The sequence below is a fragment of the Ischnura elegans genome, chromosome 1, assembly GCF_921293095.1.
Source record: "Ischnura elegans chromosome 1, ioIscEleg1.1, whole genome shotgun sequence".
In the NCBI taxonomy this organism is placed as follows: Eukaryota; Metazoa; Arthropoda; class Insecta; order Odonata; family Coenagrionidae; genus Ischnura; species Ischnura elegans.
Genome location: NC_060246.1, coordinates 54,758,115 through 54,783,708, shown reverse-complemented (window position 1 = coordinate 54,783,708; position 25,594 = coordinate 54,758,115). Strand labels below are relative to the sequence as shown.

General features: G+C 37.6%; 1 protein-coding gene across 1 annotated transcript in view; it reads right to left on the bottom strand.

Annotated features, from left to right (window-relative positions):
• Positions 1-25,594, bottom strand: part of LOC124153254 — a 73,553-nt gene that overhangs the window by 41,867 nt on the left and 6,092 nt on the right. The window contains exons 3-5 of the mRNA XM_046526374.1: positions 8,475-8,758; positions 4,245-4,484; positions 3,657-3,854 (exon numbers count right to left, since the gene is read on the bottom strand). Coding sequence (XP_046382330.1) covers positions 3,657-3,854; positions 4,245-4,484; positions 8,475-8,758 — 722 coding nt within the window. The remainder of the gene's footprint in view (positions 1-3,656; positions 3,855-4,244; positions 4,485-8,474; positions 8,759-25,594) is intronic.

Below are 25,594 nucleotides of genomic sequence, written 5' to 3'. Positions count from 1 at the left end.
CTTTCCAATGCCAATCTTCCTCTTGCATTCAATGACCAGACTAAGAGGGGAATGGGGAAAGCAAACGTGATCATGATAAGCTAAAGTGAGTGGCTACCGAAGTAAGTATAGGGGAGGGGAATGGAGCAGACGGATTGGAAGAGTCACAGGTATTGAGATGGCTTTGGTCATAGGATCGACTTCCTCACGGACGTCGTGCAGTAGATGCCTCGTTAGCCCGATATACTGCAGAATTTTCCTTGCATTCCCGCTTTGTGGCCAATTCTTAACAATACAGACACAAACTATATGAAACTTAATTGTGTTCAGGCGCAAGCCTTCTGTAAAGACAACATTATCAACACGCTACGCGGAAAAAAGAGACGACAATGAAAACTTAGACGCCAACTTTTTCATTTAACCATGGGTCAGTGGGGATCGCAAACCTAGCAACTCGTGTTATGCGACGAAGGCAAGTATTCAGCACGTGGCAGTCACTTTCTCAGTGGTTCAACCAGGAGGTTGATTTTCATCTTTAGTTGGTTTTGACGCTCAAAGAAGACGAAGGCACGAGCATGAGAATATCACTCATTCAGGATATGGGGGTTAGTTCTTTTCTTTGACCTAACTCGCCCTTCGAGAATTTTGCGTGGCGCTGTCCGAAGGCTTCCACCAGGATTCGAACCCAAGACCTCTAATTTTATTTATTAAAATCTTTGAACTCTGTCCAATTCAGGTAGGCCGCTCAGGTCGTGTACCATGTATCCTTCAAGACGTCAACTAATACTTTAAGTTTATGATAAGAACTTTCTGTAAATTCTATCAAATGACTACCTAAATGAGCAGAGATAAGGAAAATAGGAAAAGAATTAGAGGAGATCAGTGGATTAAGACACAGAGAGGGATATTGCCGATAGTCGTCTTCGGACGGTCTATCCCATGGCTACTATGTGCCTCACGCCTCGACAGCCCTCGCTTGAGCAGCTTTCATCTTCCTTTTTCTTAGTCTGGATACATATCCTCCTCCTTTCCACTCTTCAGCTATCCCTTTCATTCTTATTTGATCGAGTCTCAGTTGGATAGTCGGATGTGGGATAGACGCCCGATAATTAAATCGCGAATGGGCGAACGAGAAGATTTATGCCGTTTAAACCATTTCAATTTTAGGTTGCGACTGAGTTTCTAGACCAAGGCCGCCAGCCGTCTTTTTTTTACCACGGTGGCTGGGTGGAACGAATATCGCGGATAATTTACTAAAAACCCCAATGGAGCAAATATAAATTTATCCCGCGTCCCTGTGGAGTGCTATCATGTTAGAGAGGGCTCTATTTAACTTCTTCGAGAGAGAGAGAGAGCGGGAAACTAAATCACTCGACCCTTATGCTTCATTGAGCGCCGTACTCCGTGGAGCGTTGGAAACCCGCGGGCACTTTAATTGGCCTCGGGTAAATGAAAGTTTTACTGGCACTACACTCGGGATGAATAGGAACCATTGGGCGGTATTTTATCATCATTCCCCGTAAAAAATTTATCTGCCCTTTTTTTTAACTAGATAAAACTGACGAAGTACGCTAGCAGAGATATGGTGATGGAGCGCTCTTATTTACAAATGAAGCCGAGTGTAAATGGAAAAGTAAAGTATTTGAGTAAAAGATAAATATCCAGTTCTCGCGACAGTTATCAATAAAGTAGATTATAGCAAAGTTTGGGTTCAATTTGATCTGTGGGCCGTCCAAGTGGCTTGTTCATTCGTCTGATGACATGAATTAGATTAAGTGCATGCAAACGTTGGAAATGTTTCTTTTTTCACTTGATATTGCGGCTGGAAAAGTCAAATAAGAAATAAGAGTGCATCTAAAAGTTTTTAATTTGTGGAGTAATTGCATAAGCATTCCACAATCTGAATAAAAGTATCAAACTCCTAAAAGATCGACAAAATGTGACAAGTGGTACCTGTTAATAATGCATTCCCAATTCCGGGAGAGAGAAATAAATACCTCAATCGACTTACTTAATTGCAGTCTTTGAGCCCCTAAAAGTCAAAATTTGTCAGCTATGAAATAAAAGTTTATCTTAAAGTTTTTAATTTGTGAGGTAATAGCATAAGAATTCCGATTTATGAATAAAAGTATTGAATATCTAAAAGATCGGCAAGTTACAATTTTGTGGTACATATCAATAATATTATCCCGATGCCGGTAGATAAAATAAATCCCTCAATCTACGTAGTTAATTGCAGTCTTTGTGCTCCTAAACGTCGACATTTGACACCAAAAGGCGAACTTAATCCTCAAAGCATCATATTTTTTGTAACCTTAATATTTTGAAAAGAGCGACATCACTGCATTCATGCACGTGGCAAGTCTCCCTTTGTAGACTTCTCATCCGTTGGAAATTAGAGCGGTGGCTTGCAAAGGGCCACTCGCAAATGCGAGAACACAAAGGCAGAAAGAACCTCTCCTCCACTCGAAAACAAAACTCACCCTCCAGTACACACGCACGCAGGAAAGTGAAACACTTAAAACCCCACGCAAGAGAGATCTAACGCACTCAAAGCGACAAGCAAAAACGTGGGACCGCCACTCTTCCGTGTCCTACTATTCTTTTGATTACGGAGAACACGCACATACAAACATGTATAAGAAGCTGAAGTACCCGAGAGGAGGACGTTAACACAGAATTTTCATACAGTACTTTTATCCTAGGGCTGATACGGAGTCAATGATTTGTTATTCCTGCATATGCATCCAAGACTGAAAAAAAACAGATTAAGTGATCCAGGCGCGTGGCCAGAAACTGGCGTCGTGTTTGATTACATGCGGATTACAGGTAATGATAATATATTGTCTATCACTCGCACGTATGGGAATAGCATAAACTTCATTAAATAATAATAATAAAATATATATGCATTTCATTTTAATAATGTTGAATTTAATAATCATCGTTGGGTTTCTCGAAAAGCATTATTTTTTTATGGCTTTATCTCCAAAGGCATTTTTAACGAAATTCACCTTAGTTAAAATAAATCAGCTTTAGGCTATTGATATGTATCTTCAAGGAGATTCATTGGCAAGCATTTTGAAACTAGTATCCATTTAAAAACTCTTGCAATAGGATATGTGCACCAGAGTTCTGAAGGTCCCAAAGCAAAGCAAAGATTTCTGATTTTATGCAGATTTTGTCTTTAAAACTGTTTGACAAGCTGGAATTAGTTTTCCATCTTGTTGTTTATTTACTACAAAATTTTATTCCCATTGAAAAGCAGAAAAACGAAGAAAGATCTAAAGGAGCAAACCAATAGAGAGTCCACCAAGAGTACTGCTTGATCTGAGATATAATTGAAGGAGTATTTTATATATTGCGGCACGAGAGAGAATTTTCGAGTTTGAATTTGGTATGGAATGACTCTGTCCGCTCAATACTTAGTTATTGGCTAAGCCTTTAGTTAATAGCCGGAATGAATCTAAAAAGGGTAATAGTTCGGAATGAACCTCGAACGATTTAACCACCATTCTTTTGTCTTTGTGGAAAACAGCCCAGTTTCACCAAATTAGATGATGTGAATGAGGGGGAATTTTACCAAATTTTTTACAAAGTACCAATTGGTCCCTTGGCACAAAAAATAGACACAGGGTAGAAACGATAAAAAAGATGAGTGAAGAAAAACTCCGTACCTAGACCCTTCCTTTCTGGTCCCGGGGGAGTCAACGTGGCCAGGCCAGCTACCCACGTTGAAGTGGAACCCGGTTCCCAGCAGCGGTCCCGCCGGGGACGTTATGAACTCCAGCAGCAGATCTTCCCCAGTGCCCACGATGGAGTGCGGGAACCTCCCGACTCCGCAGAAAGTGCCGATGACCACGGGGGCGAACGGCCTGGGCGGGGGCCTTCCCTGCGAGGGCCCACGCGACCTCTGCCCCCCGCCTCCACCCCCGCCGCCGCCTCCTCCCCTGCCCCTTCCCCCGCCCCCACTCTTCCCCGTTCCCTCCTCTCCATCGCCGTCACTCCCTCCACCTCCTCCGCCTTCACCGGCCGCTGCGGACGCCGCAGCCGCCTGCTTCTCCCCCGCCCAGTCCCACACACGGACCAGGTCGTACGGACACTCCGGGGAGTGCGTGGTGTACGAGTACGAGGCGGAAGGCCCGGCGGAAGAAGACACGGCCGAGGAGGAGGATGGGTAGAAGAATGGGCCGGCTTGGATGACGGTGCCCGAGGGCAGGGAAGCGGCCGCGGCGGCGGACGAGGCGGCGGCCGAGGCGAAGTACGAGTCCCGGGCGGAGCCGGTGTAGACTGCGGCCGTCAGCGACTCGGAGGTGGAGGCGGAGGTGATGGGCCTCATGGGACAAGTCATGATGTTCTCGCACCGCTGACCGTCCACGTTGAACGCCTCGTTTTCCGTGTACAGCTTGATGAAGGGCAGGCGGGTGTTGAGACGGTAGAGGCAGCGAAGGTTCCGCGGGTAGATGCCCGGGTAGGCCGGGGACTGCACGTAGCACGTCTGCAACCTACAAAGAGACAGGAGAGAGAATTTTATTGAGGTCATCATCATCATGTGTGGGATTATAAGCGTTTGACGGTCGGTTTGGTCGCGTAAAGTGGTCCATTGGGGAGGACTGGTGGTTACGTCCCGTGCCCGTGCAAAATTTAGCTGACGTGGAAGTTTCCACGCGCGCGGTTATGGAGATAATTGGAATTAATTTAATAACGGTGCGATAATTAAACGGGTATGGATTAGGTTAAAAGCATTGCTGGATTAATTTATTTTTAGAGATATCACACAGAAAAAACATTTCTCAGCGAAAAGAGGGGTGACCAAAGAGCAATATACTGAAAACGCTATATTTCCCATATATAACGCAGACATTGCATATCTACTATAAGCAACCCAATCTTACCTGTTTCATCTGCAAGTCAGTTTCCCAAGAATAATTTTGTTCACATCCGGCGATGAATTAAAGTTAATACAGTAGCTAAAAAGTTAAGCTTATTATCTACAAAACTGATTTAAATTTTATTTGCTGATTTAGGCATAACACGTAAGTAGAAAGTTGAATCTCGTCCTAAAACAAGGCCTCGGCTCTTATTATTTTTTAATTCCTTTGGAAATATTAAAATAAAATTATAAGGATTTGTAAAAAAAATCCTTGTGATTTTATTTTACATCCGTTTTCCCACACATTTAGTTTATTTACACCAAATATTCTTTTTCGAAATCTCGACTTTCCCATTAGGAATACAAAAATGCTTCTCAGTGGTAAAATACATTCTAGCGTTATATGAAAAACTTGAAAATTCCGCACAAATATATATAGCCATGTTCCAGCCATAACAAACATCATTACACTTTCATTGCTTTGTAAAATGCTGGTAGAGTAACTGTTAGAGAATAGTATTAAAAAGGAACATTAATGACGGCAATGATTTCAATATTCAAGAACAAAGCTCTTCAAAACGAGGATGATGTTAAATAAAATTATGCATTCATACATGCAGATTTAATCACAAATCAGAATTTTTCCCTCATCGTTAAATGAATTTGATCTATGAAATAATTTAATTTATGCGCTGTTCCTTTTAGATAGCTTCCTAATTAATTGGATAAACACCCTTTACATAAACCCCCAATGAGAGAGATAGGTAATTTTGGATTTATGCGGCATACCTCGACAGAAACTTTAATCCATTTTTATTTTAAATCAGTAAAAACATTCAACTCCCCTTTTGATCATGAGCTATATGACCTAATTTTACTTTGCTCTCTGAAATATTCCACTGACGAATTCCTAAAACTTTGACCGTGAACGCGTTGCCGGAACATTGGCTTTGTTCGCAATTGAGCCTACCGAATCACGAACTTCACAGATGCAACCTTGGAGCAGGAACAGAAATAGGAGGAAAAAAATAAACTTCCTCACGTAAACACGACAAAAGACGACTGGAACACGAATCGGGAGCTTAAAATCCCGTATCTCTCAAATTCACGTGCAGCTGAATCCATTTTATTTGCGCGGCACACTTAAATTGAGTTCCCCCTTCTCGGCGTTGACAAAGGCAGTGTTCCAAGACGCATAATACGGACCCGTGGGCTCGTTGAGAGGCAGGCGGTGGGGAAGGGAGGAGGGATATGTCAATGGTTTCCTAGGCTTTGTGAGGAAGAAAAGGGAGCACGGCGATGGAAGGAGAGAGAGGGGGAGAAATAGAGATTCAGCCAAACGGGTTCAAGGTGCGGAGACTCGGTTTGGGGTGGGCGGTCCGTAGCGGAAACAGTACGGTTCAGTTACGTCCACCGAAGATTGGATCCCAAAGCTTGGTAGAATGGAGACGTGGTCTCGTGAGGTAAGGAGAAGGAGGGGGAGTCCTCGGTGGGATGGGGAAGTTTCACAGTCTTATTCTCCCGCTACACTCCCTCCACTAGTCTCACTCAAAAACCTTCCTCCGCATGCCTTGGATTACAGGAGCTCCTTCACCTCAAACCTCCCTCCCTCCAATCTTCCTTTACCCACCCCACTCAACCTACCCAGTGTTACTTGCCCCTGCCCTGAGTGGCATACGATCGAAGAACCGGAGCGGAGAGGGAATCTTGTGGAAGTCGCGGAAGGAGAGCAGGAAGTTGCGGAATTGAGAAGGTGTGAAACAAATCTCGGACGAAGAAAGTCGCACATGTCAATGGGAGAGAGAAAGAAGGGGATTTGTATGGTCTCTGGGAGAAACTGAGGAGGGGAGGAATAAGCGGGTCTATAAGATACCTGCCTTTTCCAATGAGGACGCGAAGTATATTTGAAATTGGATTTTGTTCTCCTTTAAAACATACACTTGAAACATCCACTATCAGAGGGTGGAAATACTTTTGTTGATTTAAGACTTTGATTTAGATGGATTTAAGTGAGACATCTTATGTAGTTACGCATTATAAATTATTTAGAAAAATTCAATTCTTAAATATGGAATTAATAATTAAAATTACCCAATTTAAACAAATTTTCCATTACAGCACTTGAAATGAAAGCTATCGTGACATCAAATACCTCCTCCTAAACCTCAATGAGTCCTTCTGAGCCTTAATTACATTTAACATTTCTTCTCTAATCGGATGAAATTATTTCTATTTAGTGATATCTTAGGTACATACATTACCGTACAGAATGCTATTCACCTAACGTTTTTATAATGAACCCGTTTTTACTGAGAAATTACTGTCTTTTATTTTTATTAAATTTTATGAACATCAATTATCTAATAAACCAATATTATTCATGGCACAATGATTAAAAATAAAGTATATTTTTTGAATCGATTGCTGTAACGGGATTCATAATTCTGATTCAATATCTTTTCATGCTTTAAAAGCGTCACCTGCCTTATTCCGCCAAAGTGCGGGAAGTGGGCCAACGTGTCAGGTGACTTGAAACGTGAGCAAGCAGAAGTTTCCGTAACGGGATGGAGAGGGACGGAAATTGAAACTTGGCCTGCACTTGATATGCCCAGGGGAAGTGAATAGGACAGTAAAAACGACTAACGCGAGAGGATTGAGGCTGTTCAAGCCGTAATCATTTTGGTGCATCGAGGGAAGCAGGGCGTTACGGAAAGGAGTTCAAGTGATTTCGAAACCAAGGGTTGGAATGGTGTGGTGCCTCTCCAATGATTAGCTGCGTAAAATAATAAAGAATCATCACGTTTGATAAGTACAGTACGAAATAAAGCTCCTAATAATACCGATAGTATCAAAAAAATATTATCTGAGAGGAGCAAATGATTATAAATACACATAAATTTTCACGTGATTCTTAAAGGTAATATATTCCTTCATTCAATTCGTGATATAACCACCGAAAATGGGAGAAAATGAGCGTTTTTTTCTTGGAAGAAGAAGACGAGAACACAGGCTATGGCTTCAGTATTAAAAAGCTGACGATATAAATCGTCACTTTCGCGGGAATTAAAACTAGATCTTTTGCGTGTGTGCGGACCATGAAAAACACCTTGAAAAACGCCTCTCCGTAGAATTTGAAAGAAAACAGCGTCTCATGAAGCAACTGCTACCAATTTCAGCCCAACATCTTAATAACGGTTTGAAGACATGTCATTGGGGAAGAGCAAACTTATCCTAATAAAGCCACCGTTTCACAAGTTATGCACGAAAAGTTTTGCATCCCCCTCGCCCCTGTTCCTGCCGTCTAGAAACTTATTAAACCCAGATCAGTTATGAATTGAAATTGAATTATAAGGATAACCACGATGGTAATAAAAATTTTATTACTTTTGGTAGTAAACTTTTCAATAGATTTATAAATATTTTTTACCTATGTAGGAGTATTGAGCAACGTATTTGCAGATTAGTGCACCACTTAAAATGTCTGATCGTCCTTTTATTAAAAAAAAGCACTGTAATTTCTGAAGGCAAACCACCACCGAATTATAATTCAAAGAACCATCGGAGCGCAAGGTCCACAGAAAATTAGGCACTACAGTATATTGATAAATGGACGTAAACTCACCTGCAGTCTCTGAATATCCTCTCGCAATACGTTCCTGGAACAGGTTCCCCTCTTCTGTTGGGGTAAAGCTCTGGATGCTGACCGTAGCGGAGGTAAACCTCGAACTGCTGCTCCGCTCTCGAGTCAAACGCGTAATACGTTTGGCTGGTGAAGTTGTCCGCATGGAAGACCAGCTTCACGAACGAAGTCTCCGAGATGAACGTCTGTGGCTGCTCGGCCTCGCCGCAAAAGAGGCCCGGGTCCCTTCGATTGCTCACCTCTGTCTTGCCGTTCCCGTCCACGATCTGTAAAGAGAAGATGGAGGAAACAGTGTAAGAAAACTCAATTTCATTTAGTCTCCTCTACTCGCTAGGATACATGTATTGCAATTCGCTGCTGTTTTTTATAATATTTGACATTGCCTAATGTCACTCAGGGATTCAAGTGGAAGGTTTTTTTGGATCGATGAGGGTAGAGTTCACCCGGTACCTAGTCAAAGGACTGTCAGCTAACAGTAAGCATAATGCATTAAGGGTAGGGGATCCAGTTCCTTTCCTTAGGCTACCTCACACTATGATGATATTATATGGGGTGTTCGAGAGTTTTACTCGCGATTTGAACCCAGGACCCATTGATCAGCAGCATAGACCCCCACCCACTAAGCTACCTCAACCACTGCCTCATAACAGGGGTAAAAAAAAATGCAAACAAACATTATTTCCCCTAAATTTCTTAGTCTTTCCATGTTACACTATCTCTTCTAAGGCAAGCGTAGTTAACGCCTGTGATACAGCAACCCTCACGACTTATAAATCAATCATGGGCCTATCCTACAAGGATAAAACAATAATAACGTACCTCATAGGTACCTTAGGTCTGAATCTATAATTATTACTCCTGCTAAGCAATATTGAAAGTAATTTAATCAAATTGCATTGGTGGACATGATTTATGCTGATCTGCTTTTTACGCTATGGATTTTTCCAGACTTATGCATATGCATACGCAAGCAAATGGGATACTAGTGGAGGCAAATATTGTGACCACTTTTTACATGATCAGCCAATTTGTGCGCATTACTGGGTATGGCATATATAATATTTAAATAATTAATCAAGTGGCTTGCGGTTATAATAATGTCAACATCTGTCCGGTTGAATGCAGACATATTGAAATCTAGTACTGGAAGGATAAACTTTATTGATTACAGCATTCCACCATCTTTAAGAAATTAATAAAGGCTTCAATTGGTGAAATTCTGTTATATTGATAGTGAAAAGAACTTTTGTTAATCAATACTTTCATTTACAAAGAAATTATATTTTGTACTATAGCCATAATTATTAAATACACTGTGGATGAGAATCGATCCACATTCACCATGGGTGAAGGTTACCTTCTTTAATCATTTGCCAAACTTTATTCATGCTACATACCATTAATATGTCGACACAATTATCGTAAGTGACTCAAAAACTGACAGAATAAATGTTTCCGGCCAGATTACATTTTTTATGAAACCACATGTAAATAAATTGGTTAGTAAAACTAAGTTGAAATAAGTTACATATAGTTTGATAAAGTAGCTGAAGAGGTAATTGAATAGTGACAGTTTTTCATGCAATGGTAAACTGGGACCCAGTCGTCAGAGACCGTACGCAGTTGAAAGTATCTTCACCATGCTTAGGTAGTAAAATACGTGCAGCTTTAAACTTTTGCCCACAAAAAGAGATTTGAGGAAGAAAATACCGAGACCGCATCTGGTTGTTGAACAAAACTTGAGCAGAGGACAAGTAGATGAGAGTAAGGGACAGCGGGGAATTTCGTTGGGAAGGCGTCGTAGCGACCACTCCACTCGACTTTTCTTGTGCCCAAGGGACAGAATGGGAAGAACCTTGACGAAAAGGCCTCATGATATTGAGAGAGAATCGAGGGAAATTGTATTTGGGAGAGTAAAAAGAAAACGGCAAAAATGAAAAGGGAAGTTTGTGTGATAGGACGTCCACGGGAAAAAGTGACTCTCGATTGATCAAAAGTATTGTAATAACTAGAGGGAGAATGAACATTTTTACACACAAACACGCCAAGTCGCAAGGATGTAGAAAATAGTACCTTTAGGTGATATTGCGAATCCTAAAGCGTACTTATTGATAGCAGTAATCAAATTCTGTTAAATTTAATGCCACCGCTCGAGTTCCTCATTACATTATCTGTGCGTTTATATAATTGTTACATGGAATTACAGTTTCCCTTTCAGTTCAAAATTAATTTTTCTCTAGCCTCTATTAGCCATAGCCAAGAATAAGCACATTTTGCACAATTTTGCACAGTTTCGATACAAGGGAATGGAAAGAGATGGTTATGGTAATAAAAAAGAGGGTTTAAATGCAATTATAATTGCAGTTTTAAATAGAACTAGATTTTACGCTAGCAAGCTAACGATAGTTTCCGCAAAAAAATTGCACTATTTTTCAGCATAGATCATTGTATGTTTCAGAGAGGAACAAAATGGGGTCAAAACTTCCAAAAAGTTTGCTTCATTATTTTTGCCAACCTTTCTCGTGCATCAATACGGCATGCAAAGTAAAACAAAAGACCATCGAATCAATAAACAGAGGATCAAAAACTATCAAACCTTGGCACTATAAAAATATGGAAAAATCTTCTTCAATAGTGACCTAGAAATCCATATGAATCTCTCTGATACAGAGATGTTCTCAGAGCGCAACGTAAAAAGTGTTGACTCTTAATCCGCACGGATTTCAGAAATCCTCTTTTTCTTCCGTTAACATTTCCGGACAATGTAGGGAACAAGCTCAGCCCATGAGTGCCATTATTTTCCACACCACAAAATGTCTAAATATGCCGCGGTCGCCCATTTCTCATTCCTTCGTATGCAAAACTTGTTCGATTTTTTGTCCGTTTCCTGGTTAGCATTCCTATTTTTCCTAATGCATGCCCTCAGCGTATATTTTTCGGAAGAGAGACAACTGGTGGAGGAACTGCATTCACCTAAGAGGTTGTATGGAAGTTTGCGTAAGTATGACAAAAAAACGGAGGGTTATGTGAGCACAAAGAAATTTGCAACGAGGACAAACCTTTGAAGGTCATTCCTGCTTGGGAGCGGGAGAAAAGGGGGAGGTAATAGGGGACGGTGCGTTGTTTAAATGTTTTATAGGTTACATTGAAAAAATATACGGGATGCGAGTTGGCTCTGGACGTTGTATTCTCTGTAGCTGAGATCCTCCTCCCACAGGTTTTCTAAGGAGGAAGATTCTGGGAGGAGGAAAGGCACAGAGAGAAAGGTCAAAGTTTGTAAAAAGGACAGGAGTTGCACGAGGAAGTATGATGTGTTGGCAACAGAGTAAATAGATTCTTTATGAGTTTAAAAGGTGAAAAATTACCTTGGATTACCGAGAGTGTGCATAGATTCTTAATGAACTGTTTGGATAAAATTTAGATCCTCATATGCTCCTGGAGGGCATGCATACACGTGCATATTCGTGTATAAGGAACTGAAAAATCATCATAAATCTCGTCCATAATATACTAAAAATGTATCGCTTGATTTTTCCTCTCTTTTTCCCGTTCAATTGAATGAAATTTTAAAAGTCAAAATTGAAGATGATCGAGCTTTCTCTCTTATTCTTCAAATTCGCACCCCATTAGAATATTTGGAATCATCACTAGAGCAACTTCACATGATTTCATTCTACTGAAGGTTGCTGGAAACAATGAAGACGCCAATATCATTAGAGTACACAAATAAGTGGAAAGCCATGGAATATAATAATAGTATAGAATATACATTGGCAGTTGCGGATAGGAGAGCAGAAAGATTGGTATTATCTGAAAAATTTCACGGTTCCACACACTTGGCGAGTGTTGGAAGGTTATAATGGGATATGATTAGATCGTAGCGTAAAAAGAGGAAATTTCCTTTAAACTGGTATTTTTGTAAAAGAAGCTTCGAAATAAACTTTTCGATTGCAGTGAAAGTAATTGGCAGGAGATATTTTGGAAAATCGAGTGCCATTTCTTCATATCTATTGAATGCGATATTAAATTTTTAACTTTTTTCATCGGTATGGTGATCTACTACGATTCAAAAGAAAAAAAAAAGGATTATTGATGATCAGTTTAGCTCATATGAAGGATTTATGTACACTGCTATCCTTTACTTAGTACTGTAGGCAACACAAACATTAACTTATTATATGGGTAAAATATCAGCAGTTATCAAAATATCTTAGCGAAGAGAAAACTTTATGCTGTGAAACGGTGCATAATTAATGACTAATACTATAACCTACCCCGAAAAAAGGATGGTAAGAAGAATATAATGTAAAAGAAATGGGATATATGTTTATAATTCCTAGAGAAATGGGAGTGACGCTATTTGAAAAATTTAAACTCTTTGCTAGCTCCATGAAGAATTCATAGGGGTATACTTTCACATACACTGATAGCGCATACAGCATACGCAATAGCAAATATGTTGACCATTAAAATATATCAGAGCGCAATTTTTCCGTGGAGCACCGACATCCATGGCGATGGCCTCCTAGGGGTTAATTCGTCCCCGATGATATGATAAGAAATAAGATGTGAAAAACAAATGTTAATTGTTGAGTGTGCTTCCCAGTACTGTTTACATTGTGAGAAAATCACGACCCGTATCAGCAGGCTCGAAGTGGGCGCCAAGGCGTGAACAAGATTTTGTTGCCTGCGGCCGACACCACTTAGAAATGAAATTCATCAAAAATACTCAAATTATGGTTTCTTTACAATGTTGAATATATCTCCAAAAAGAGAGTATAAGACATGAACTATAATTATATAATGGCATTTTGAAATAAAAATAATATCTGCACAATACCCCTTGCAGTCAAAATATAAAGAACAGACGTTGGTAAAGTAGAATTAATTCACTGCCTACTTGCCCAAGATATTTTCTAATGTATGTGCAATGCTAAAGCTAGCATAAGCTAGTAAGGGTTTCAGTTCTTGGTGGTGATAGAAATAGCGTTTAACCTCAACCGTCCATATTGAGTTGAGAATTCAGATAGAGGCCCATAAGTGTTCAACATTTTTTAACATCTCTCTTGTCCTATACCTTAAAAAAAACGAATCACTCTGGCTTAATATTCGAATTTTGTCTTAATTATGACTTTATTCTAGTAGTAGACTTAAGCGGTGATCATAAATTATTTAGGTAAATGGTGAAACTGGTTTGTTTTATCACTCACTCAGTTATTCAATCCGCAGGTTGGCATGGATAATTAGTTCAAGGGAGACCTCAGCCTAGTCTAGGCCAAGGGTGCTTTAATTTTCACCCATCCAGGGAAGGGTGGCTACTGGCCAGCTCCTCTCGCTACCATCTCACATTTAAATAATTTTTCCTCGAAGCGGTCTGCAGACCTTGCCTGAAGATTGAACCTTGGACGCTAAGGTCATATTTGAACCTCTCAACCCACAGCCATCCTTACTCCCCGGTTTATTGCACTTACTCTGAAATTTTAATATAACAGTTTAGCGTTGAAACATGCCATGCGTTGAAGAAAAAGACTAGTCAAAGAGATGTGAGTTCATAAGCAAAGCTGAGAGGCCTCACGTAGGTATCCTAATTTTCTTGGCATTGTGATGTCCGAGTAACGGCCTCGTCCTCCGCTAGACTGCTACCGCGTGAAGCACTTCCAGGGCAAGCTAACGGTGATATTATCTAGTCATTACATTTTCTGTAGGCTGGCATATTATATAAATTTAACCACTCAACCCTTATATCTTATCTTTTTCATACTTTATACTCGTTTTTAACCGGAATAATTCTCTACCTTCACTTGCATTTTTTTTAAATATCGTCATAAAAATGTTTTTCTTCCCCAAGTTATTTACTACTACTGAGCAAAGAGTGTACTATTTTATCGAAATATTGAGAATATATTTTAACAGAGTGAACCAAGTACCCAGAGGGAATGAAATTGGGTTTAATGTTATAGTCATTTAACAGTATTTTTCTGAACCTTCAATAGATATTAAAATACATATTTATTCGTATGCAAAGCAAAAGTTATAATTTATGCCAAGAATACACCTGCATAACGAATGGAATACTTTTTTGTAATTGTTTGTAATCAAAGTCTAATTTTGATTGAACGATTTTCGTGGAATAATTATAGCCAACATTAAAATAGAGGAGAAGAAAATGAGGTGGTAGAGGGAATTAATATAGCAGACTATTCTTTGAAGTCAGTCCCGAGAATACCAGAGCCCTGGAGTCCCGAAATAAATTAGCGGAGCACTGGAGTATTCAGAGCCCCCAGTGTGACTCCACTCTAGATTATTTGTGGACGCAATACATATTTTTACTTTCCAACATGGACTTAGGGTAAAACCACCATCGAGGAAATTGTGATGAAAAAGTTAATCAATGAGATATGATCACGGAAAAATATTAGTTGAGTATTTACAGGTTCAAAAATATTATGTTATGTAAAATAGTTATAAATAATATTATCATCCTTTCTTTTCAGAGTAATACAATCATAAAATATATATAATTAGTTTAAGTACATAGGAACCGATGAGTGACTTGAGTGGTTAAAAATTATTTTGGGATATGAAAAGAGCGGATCATATTCTGATATATCCCTTAAACCACACCCTAAGGATCAAATATTGAATATAGCCGATTTTTTATCATCGTCTTTAGTTCTGATTTGTCCATATTTAATATCAGAGAGAGTTTCAATGTGAGCTTTTACTTTCTCTGCAAAACATGACGTCAGAAATTGCATCAGAGGTGTATCGATGCTTTTTTCATTTCCTGCTGAAAACCCTCTATCCTCCGTGGCATAACTTTAATGCTTTCCATCAGCTAAAAGTTTGGATTTGAAGGATTATTTTAAAAAAATGACGAATATTTCAGTACCAGTAATTTTTAAGTATTCTATCAAATTAAAATCTACCACTGTCGAAATATCAATCAATACTTTGGGATGGAAAAAAATTATTTTAGGTAAAAAATGGAATAAAAACGAAGAATAAAACGCCTTCCCTACCATTCAATCTCTAATTTTCCCTTATATTAACCTTCTTGGAGTCTTTTTCGAACGACCGATGGCTTTTTTGACAAGCGATTGGGAAGACATTGTCAAGATTACAAAGGCGTATTCCAATTACTAAGCAATCAGGAAAATGGAATATGACAAAGTATAGCTTTGAAACTCTTAAAAAATTATTAGCTAATCAATTTTACGTAATTTTATTTTCTATCTCTCTTAAAAGCAGATTTTAAGGGTTGAATAACATTTCTCCTTTCCCCAGATTTCTAGAAGCATTTTTTTTGTTTTCTACGGGGCTGCTTCCTCATAGTGCCGTGATTCTCAGGTTCTTTTTCCCGCACAACCTATAAGCTACGCTAATGGATTTTAGATTAACGGACGTTTGAGAGGAGCAAATTAATGGAAAAAATGCCTTCCTTTGGGCATCACCTTTTCCCTCATTATTACTCAAGGTCTAAAGAGTATCTACGACTTGAAACTGGCAAGTTAACGACAGAGTTTGCCAGAATAAAATGAGTGCCAAGTTCTTTTTCCCTCACTGAGTTACGCAAAGGTGCAGGGTTAGTAATTACCCGCGTTAAAGGGAACCGTTGGAGTAATTCGCTTGGGAGCACCTTCTTTAGCTCAACATGAAGTGATTCATGAGCAGGTTGGAAATTATTAAATTCCCTATCCGTAATTTTACAATGAGGAAAGGTGGAAAAACCATGGAATTTGGTGCTTTGATGTTTTCTATCGACCATATTTTGTGTATTTATCGCAATTATTTCTGCATCACCTTTTACGAAGAAAAATGGATAGAAGAAATCGCAAAGAAAAGATAAAAATTGTTTGCAAAGGAAAATCTGTCAAAGCGATTAGATTTGCCTCGTGATTTGTAGATTATGAGTTGGCGCGTCTTAAGGCTGGTAATGTGCTCAAAATTCAATTAGTGTATTAATTAGGAATGAAAAACAAGACTGCAGAAACAAAGTGAAGAGTCAAAGTTAGTTTTTTTATCATACTCAAATACTGCTGTGCAAAAAACGTGGCCTCAACTATTTACAGCACGCTTTTATTTAACTCACTCTGTCTGTTTGTATGTTTGGTTCAAATCTTGCAATCGAAAATTCGACCACTTTCCGACTTCCAATCGATCTGAAATTTACAGGAAGTCGTATTCCCGGTGAAAATGCAATATTTTACCACTTTCGAACATCTTAAGTGTGTATTTTGATCATTACAAACATATTAATTTTAAATATGGAAATTTCAACATGGCGGATTTTTTCGAAAAAAATACGTTATCCAATCATGTATTTTGGTAAATCTTTAGAATAGTTTAAAATCATTCCAAAAATATGTTACGTTGCTTTATTTCAGTAAATATACAATTATGAAAGTTAATTACTGATGATTATAAATGATTTTAACACATGTCAAAAGAGCATAACAAGGTAGTTTTTAGTAGTAGTGAAGACTAAAAAGTAGAAAATAAATACTTCTTTAAAAAAAAACTTAAAAAAAAACACGCTTTTATTTCGCTTGGAACGAGTAATAAAAAAATATTTCAAAAAACTAAACAGTAAAAAATAATTTTTTATATGAATAGTTAAAAGAACCTGGGTAATCCATAATATGTTCACTAATAAATTTTTGAAATGATAATTCAAAGAACCTGGGTAATCTATAATGTTTTCACTAAAAATAAAAGCGTGGGGCCTCACCATATGGTGTCATCAGGTGTGTTCTAGATATAAAATGTAATAGAAATTTAGTGGAGTAGTATTTTTATGTAATGGAGTAATATGTTATGGTGAGGCCCCCACGCTTTTACTTTTAGTGAAAACATTATAGATTACCCAGGTTCTTTGAATTATCATTTCAAAAATTTATTAGTGAAAATATTATGGATTACCCAGGTTCTTTTAACTATTCATATAAAAATTTATTTATTATTTTTTAGTCCATTTTTTGAAATATTTTTTTTATTACTCGTTCCAAGCGAAATAAAAGCGTGTTAAAAAAAATGTTTTTTAAAGAAGTATTTATATCATACTCAAATACTGCTGTGTAAAAAACGTGGCCTCAACTATTAACACAAAGAGCAAAATATTACCAGTATTTCTGAAAATTTCTGAAAAAGGATATAATTTTCATTAAAAAATATGGGGCTCAGGACTAGCCCTTTCTACAAACTGTGCTACAATTTCAATCAGAATAATACACACAAATTATTCACTGTGGATGGAAAATAAGACAGATCACTTTTTATTTTGAAATTAAACATTCGAGCTACGAATTATTAATGGTTTCTTTCTCTTTATGAATGCATGTGTATGTTTACAAATTGTTATAGGTAACATGTTACAGCCATCCGTGAGAAAATTATTTTCAAATAATAAAGGAAGGAAATATACGGAGAGAAGCAAATATTTTCAAAGGAAAAGTTTTATTTTAACGTATTAAAAATATTTTAATGTATTCGAATAAAATGAAAAAAAAATCACAATGCCCTTGATCATAGCATATTTTTAGATCGAATCGCTTTAAAATGTGACAGACTTTTCTAAGTACATGCCAATCCTAATAATTATATGTAAGTAATCATGGTTGGCAAGCGGTCAAAATTCATTAAAAAATAACCATTATACTACTCTATCAAACAGAAAATTTAGCACTCTTACTATTTTATTTAAAGTGCATGCAAAAAATATTATGTTTGAAGAGAATGTGGGAATGAGAGTGAAGGGAATAAATTCAAATGTAGCGTACAGACTAAGAAGTTCATTCTTAAAAAGAAAGATTCGCAGTAACCATACCAAAGCTGTATCTTCCTGCACGAAAGTTAAAATCATCTCTGCTATCGTTTAAAACACCTCTATTAAAAATGATTGAATTTAACAAAATATTCCATTCTCAAAATCGCTATGCGACCTGGTCAAGTTTTTGTACGTCACTCTACCAAATTCTTCCATGAGGAAAATACACCATCGAACACACATTTGCCCCTCTATCTTCCCCCGTGGTCTCGGGATCTTACCGCAAACACGACCCAGTGCTTTCAACTGTCCCGCGCTCGGAGAAGCATAGCGAATGGTTAAGAGCCAAAGCTTTTAGACCCGGACCATAAAGTGGTCATTAAACTTCAACCGAATAAGAGAAACCACAACACGCTGAGTATTCGGCCACCTCAGTGAGGGGAAATGGAAGCAGAAAACTGTGTTTTCGAGGAGCGGTTGAAGCTGTGAGAGCAGGTAGAAAGGTTTGTGAATGGAAAATGAGGGTGGACAGGGAAGACACGAGGAGGTTGCTACGTTTTTGGAGTGCGCAGAGCCCGAAAAGTAAGAGTGAAGATAAGTCCACTCCATCCCGGCGTGAAAACGGTGCACAAAATGCTGAGCCTATAACTACATCCACGGCCGCAGTAAACTTTTATGCATCATCGCCAATTTTAGTTTTATTATTCACTTGCTTCAGCACTTCTGCAAGAGTTTCTAACGTCAACTACTAATATTAGAAAGGGCTATTTGTTTTAAGGGACACAAGATTACGAAAAGACTGAAAATCCGAGAGAGTGCATGTGAAACTGGCTGATATAAGGGAAAACTTCATTACTTCCTATTTTAGTTTTTCTCTTCCAGTCAGAAGAGGGAGCGAGGTGGAAAAACCATGGAGAGAGTCAATTGTAAAATGACACTGAGTAGTTGAAAGTTTGGAATGGAAAACGCATATCATTTCATTAGACTGTTCTAAAATTAATCAACAACATACAATGACAAACAAACTTTTTGACTCAGCACATCAAAGTCGGTCTAATATATAAGAATATTCAAAATAAATAAGTGCAAAGAAAGATGCTAATATTTAAATAAATATACGCACTAAATAATATTGTTATTTAAGAAATGGTATGCATAATTTAAAATCTTGAAATCTCAAAGTAATAAATATTTATCTAAGATTATGGATTTAATAATGTCAAGTTCTAGTAGGGGAAAAGAATGAAGAAATCATCACATCATCATACTTAAATTCAACTTCAATGCTCGTTTCATATATATATTGATATCAGATTGGTATTTGCGTTAGGACTTTAGCTCACACCAAACGAAGATGATACCTATTACATTTCTCGAGTCCAGGATAAGAGAAGCTGTCAATTTCCCTGGGCCGCAACATCACACGAGAACTTTCAGTACTGAGGTTTTTAAAGTCTTAGCTAATCTTTCAATCAGATGCCTAACTGTTTCTCACCTATATTAAGTCACAGAGCCTACCCTTGATTGATTGATGTATATCATATCACATATCATATTATCTACAAATGATATTATTTTTGTTTTTTTCCTGGCGAACTATTGCAGTGAAGTTTTCTCGGGTTTCGCACCGGCGCACAGTGGGGCCAAACCCCACTTTAGACGGACAAAAGTCAAAAACTTTTACTAAAAACCCTAAAATATTCATACATATGTTTTAGAGACCGCTTTAGTGAAATCCAATGTTAAGTTTTCAATATTTTCGATTTTTTTATTCATTCAATTTTATTACTTTTAGAATTTGAAAAGTGACTTGATTGGTCGTAAAAATAGATTATATATTGGTTTGAAATAATAAAACTAAAAAAGGTCACGTTAATAATCCTAGTGGTCGAAAAAAATCTTATATAAAATTTGCAAAATTATTTTAGCAATATCTTTGAAAAAACCATCATGCTTAATAGAAAAATAAAGGTTTGCTCTTAAGTTTGCATGTACTATCATTTGCAAAAGTCTTGCAACAAATCGAGCGGTGCCACTTTCGCTCCACAAAGATTGTGCCCGGAAATTGTATGGTTTTCGGGTGTATGCAACAATCCAGTACTAGTCTTCATGGTTCAATGCATGGAGAACGGGTCATTGGGTGGGTGAGGTATTTTGTCATCCTTTTCAGTCTCGGTGTTTGACCGCTTCCATTTAAGTGAAATTAATGTTCATGATATTCCCCCAAACACATTGTAGCATTTAATGCAGTAGGAAAGATCGAAGGTAATTCCTCGGAGAGATTATAAAAAGTTGGTAGCTTGGCTCTTTTTGAGTGATCTCAGCTCTTTTGAGAGAGCTGGAAATCACGAGTCGTTCACTGTGAACATGGCAGACTTTTGTTTACATCAATCGACTCGGGTTGATGTTTTAATACAATATCTACGACATATGATACGAGGCAGCTTTGAAATTCCCAGTGTTTCATCATATAAATATCTGAGCAAACACGTAAAATATGAATTAGTTAAGCTGATCGGCATTAATCGTTGCGTAAGTAATAACAGAGTTCTCCGACGTCCGTCAATCGGTAAAGATGTATTCCTTTCCACTTATTCAAAGTATGACGAGGAAAACTTAATTCCAGCTAAAAGTCCCATTTTTAATGATTGTCGGATTTCAACAGGTATTGTTTGATAATATGTTCTACTGCTGAATTAGTGTGAATGCGAATAATAACTCTAAGCTGCTATGTCGTTGATGATTAAGTTATCTTATTTAGATGCAATCATTTACATATACACTGATGAATTCGGGATAATGTAGGATACTTACTTAGCATTATTAATTGAATTATCTACTTGCATTAAGTAGGTTACATTGTATTAGGAAATGTGTTTGTTGGCAATATGTTTTATGTTTAAGGCATCAGTGGAACTGCAGCTCATTTCATAAAACCTTTCAAGTCGAGTAAAAAGGACGTAAGCAAATCCTAACAGAATTTTTGTTTGTAATGAATGTATACGCTTGCTTCATTAGAAATACAAATACCGAGTTTGAAACATAATAACAAATAATAATAACTTAAAAAGACGATACCATACCGAAGTCGCAGGCGACAACATCATTATATTCCTATTGTATATACTAACCAGCCGAAACATTGAGTATGCGAAAGCCTCCGTGCTCAAGTTATAATCATATAAACGAATAAAAGACTAATATACCGAGAAAGTGATTATTTTGATCAAATTCGTTCAAGTGAGAAGCCGTAAGAGAAGCACATGAAGGAGCTCAGTGTTACAATAACAGTAAATAATCAAAATTACCGCCTTTATCAATTTTTTTTATCCTCCGCACAGCCGTATTTTATTTTAAAGTTTTTTTATTTTTTATTTAATTTATGTTAAGAGGGTACCAGCTGTTGAATTTGAGCATTTTTTGCAACAATTTATAATTTAAATGACCGTGCGACGGGAATCATGCGTAGTTAGCGCGGTAGGACGAATCAATTGCGTTTTCTTGAAGGAACTCCAATCAGAATCACTGGTGAATGTAATTCCTAGTGCTATATGGTTTCCTTTACAGGTCCGTAACTGCTAAACATTATTAACCTTTGGAATGAGAACTATCGTAATAATCTAAGGTTCCATATACGTAATTTCTTAAATAGATCAATTTTATCTGCTTAAAAAGAAAATTATGAATGATATTTTGCAGCGATTATGCTGTCCGTCTATGTAGTATGCTGCCTATTTGTCATCAACTTGTCGCCATTTCTACCAAGTTAATTTCTCCAGTAAAGTTTTTCAGAACAATTTTACCCTTTTTCGTTTCGTAAATGAGCAGTGACGGAAACTTTTCTTAGAGATAGAAAAAGATATAAATTAAGTGAATAATTTTACTTTTAAACTTTAGGCTTCAGTATTCTACAATCAGTGTTTTTTAATACAGTAATTTTGTTGGAAAGGGACAGAATGTGAGACTAGCTGATCTACTAAGTACAATCCTAGGAATAACCTATGTAATGGTAATCCTTAATCGCGCACGCACCACGGCGCTTATTTTTAAATATAGGAAAGGCTTATCTTGAGGTATTTATCAACTATTTTTCTAGTGCGTACTTTCTTCAAGCAAATTTTGGCATCAACATGTATATGATAGTCCTACAAATTGGCCCTATTTACACTATTTTGGAAGTACGTGAGAATCACTTACGGCCTGCAAGTTTTACTCCAGGTAACCTACTTCTCGTCCCTGGCTGGTAAAGTTGCGATAAAGATGTAGGGCAAGACGAGGTGCAGGACCTATTAGCTGACCAAAACTACGGCCCGGGAGCACCCGATTCAGCGTTAAGAGCTGAGGGAGCGGCTAAATTATGCGCAAAGTATTTTACCTCCCTAATAGATGCGCAAAGTATTTCCCTCCCTAAAAAAGGGCGAATATTGGTTTAAATTGACTTTCAATTTAATCTCTGTCTGTTGTTGTTATTGGAAACCTTACCAATGGAGGCATTCATGGATAGGGAAAAGTCGTACTATTAAGTCACTCTTTAAGTTGGTTGTCCTTAATAATATAATAATGGCCGAAATATTAAAATCGAAACAATAACTAATTTATTATAGCAAAAAGAAGTTTAATGCGACATGATCACTAAATATGTTAGTGCTATCGTAAAAATTGAAGCCTCTCCTAGATATGTAAACAGTAAAAATAGAGACACATTCTGCTAGCAACGATGAGGCCTAGCGATTTTTTTTGGCAATCAAATCCATTTTTTTCCGAAGAAACATTTCCATCGGTGTAAATATATTTATCCAATTAACAAATTGATAATTAATGAAGAAGAAAGCTTATGGAGCTATCATTATCAGCTTCAACCTACGTAAAGAACTATTTAATGCCAATCAATTAAATATGGTGGAGACGACAGAGTCGTGTTTTTTTCCGGAAAATTGCCAGTTAATTTTTTTTTCATTTATTAATTCTTCTATATCGAACAAATATTTCAACAACTTAATATAAAGTCTCCTGAACGACGTTGAATCCCTAAAAAAAAAGGGTTACGAGCGAGTTGATTTCCGTGTTCCTAATGGCGAAATCGTGCCCCCAGCCGGCCTTATGGGGTTTACCATTGGAAGCCAGGCGTCATAGGTACCCACTCTTTTAACGGGTAAATAATTTCAATTATCTACTCCAGTGAACTACGGGTACAAAAATAATCTCAAACGCCGCGACGACTTAACAACATCTACGCTCGTTTACTCAACTGAACATCGTAATGATTTCCTACGTCTCACTCCCGTGTCACGATGACCCGTTCGTGAGTCGTTCCCGAGCTACCATGAAGATTCATACCTAGATAGTGATCATTGAAACTTAATGGTGGCCAGAAATCGACAATGGAGCGAAAGTGGCGCCGCTCGATTTGTTGCAAGACTTTTGCAAATGATAGTACCATTTTCCAATACACAAAGAAAGAAAATACTGCATTGAAGAGGTAGTTTTACCTTTCAAAAACAAAATACAATAGAATATGGTTTATTGCGCGTAGAGAGTGAAAAAGTACTACATTGGCATTCCAGAATCGAACAAGTACACCTCAGTTGAACGGAAATAACCTTTTCGAGCACTTCATTCATGACAGGGTGGGAGCCTCGGGAATGGCCTCTCTACATTTCAAAAATCTCAGCTCTTGTGTAGAAAACTTCATCGCTTGTATCTATGAGTAGACAAAATATATAATGCATTCAAATTTCATTCATTACAAAATAATAGTATCTTAATGGGCACTGTTTATATTATAGTTTACCCGTTGCTATGCGGCCATTACGGCCGGATGGATTCCCTTTCGGCTTGTCATTCATAGCTAATCTTTTAACATAAAACTCTTTTTGCAACTCGATGGCAGTTGATTTCTTTTACAATATTTAGCTAATTCTTCAATTAATAATATATCAAAATCACATTACGATTCCGTCCGATTATATAACTTTTTTCTAATTAAATAAAACTTTTCATCGTGAAAAATCGACGACGTTCCATTCATGTTATTAATTTCTCCAGGGCTGCTTTCTCCAAAATATAAATAGTAAAAGCCAATGTATATTTTCAATACTTGTTCCAATTGATTGAAAGTTAAAAAAAATGAAATCAAAGGGACCAGTGTACTGTAATCATAGTTTAAAAACGACCGTCCATTTAAGCAACTGCGACTCCGGGACCAGTGCTTCGCTTTTCTCTCACTTTGACACTTATTTCTACGAGAATATGCACACATACCATCCCGTGAAATACACTGCTATGCAGTTCAAACATCCTATTACCCAACCTAATATTTTAAAAAACCCCATTTCAAACTTTCATTTTTGGACTTTTGTCCACTTAAAGTGGGGTTTGGCCCCACTGTGCGGCGCACCATTGGATTCCTGAATCCCTGAAGACGATGGGCGAGTTGTCCATCGAAGCGTTGGAAGGAGAAATGGAGGACCTGACCCGGTGTGAAACCCGAGAAAACTTAATCTACAAATGAATTCGGATAAATGCACCAATTTGATCAATTAAAATAGGAAATTACAAAAAATAAGAAAACAGTATACATATATCCCTATAACTCGATTTATGTTATGGACAGGAGAATAGAAATTAATTAGCCGAAAAAATAAACCTTTTGATGTGATGACATGCACAGATACACAACAAGAAAATAGGTATGTACTGAAAATAAAATTGTCACAAGACTTACAAAAGCGTAAAACATACATATAGTACCATAGTAGATGGATGAAATTAATGATTTTGAATTTGAAATAAAGGAGAAACGAAAAAATAACGTTCAAGTGTAAATTTTCTAATCGTACCATTAAAAATTCAAAATACATACGGATTAAAGTTTACTTTTTACTAAAAATAGCATCCATCACACAAAGAAATTAAATTCGTGCAGCATTTTCCGGAATGGATAACATGAAAAAGGTGATATAGAACGATAGAAAATAGCTTTAATGAATAATAGCTTTTCTGCGTTAAAATTAAGTTCTAAGCCAGTAGCGTCATTCAGCGGCCTCATATATGTACACCATGCAGTCATGAGCCAATTCTCTTCGCAAGACCGAAGTCATTTTTCCAAGTATAACACCCCCTGCATTTCTGGAAAAGGCTCACAGGGCAAGTAATTAGGAGATCAATGGCTCAACTCCCTTCGCTTGGACTGACGGATTTTTCGAAAGACAAGAGCGACGCTGGTTAATTGGAGCTCTGATATCCATTTTTTCTCTTTGCGCTTCTATAAATGCCAAATATTTTTCCCTCGGACAAAATTGCGTTCCCTAATTTACAATTTCAGGCTCATTGTCAA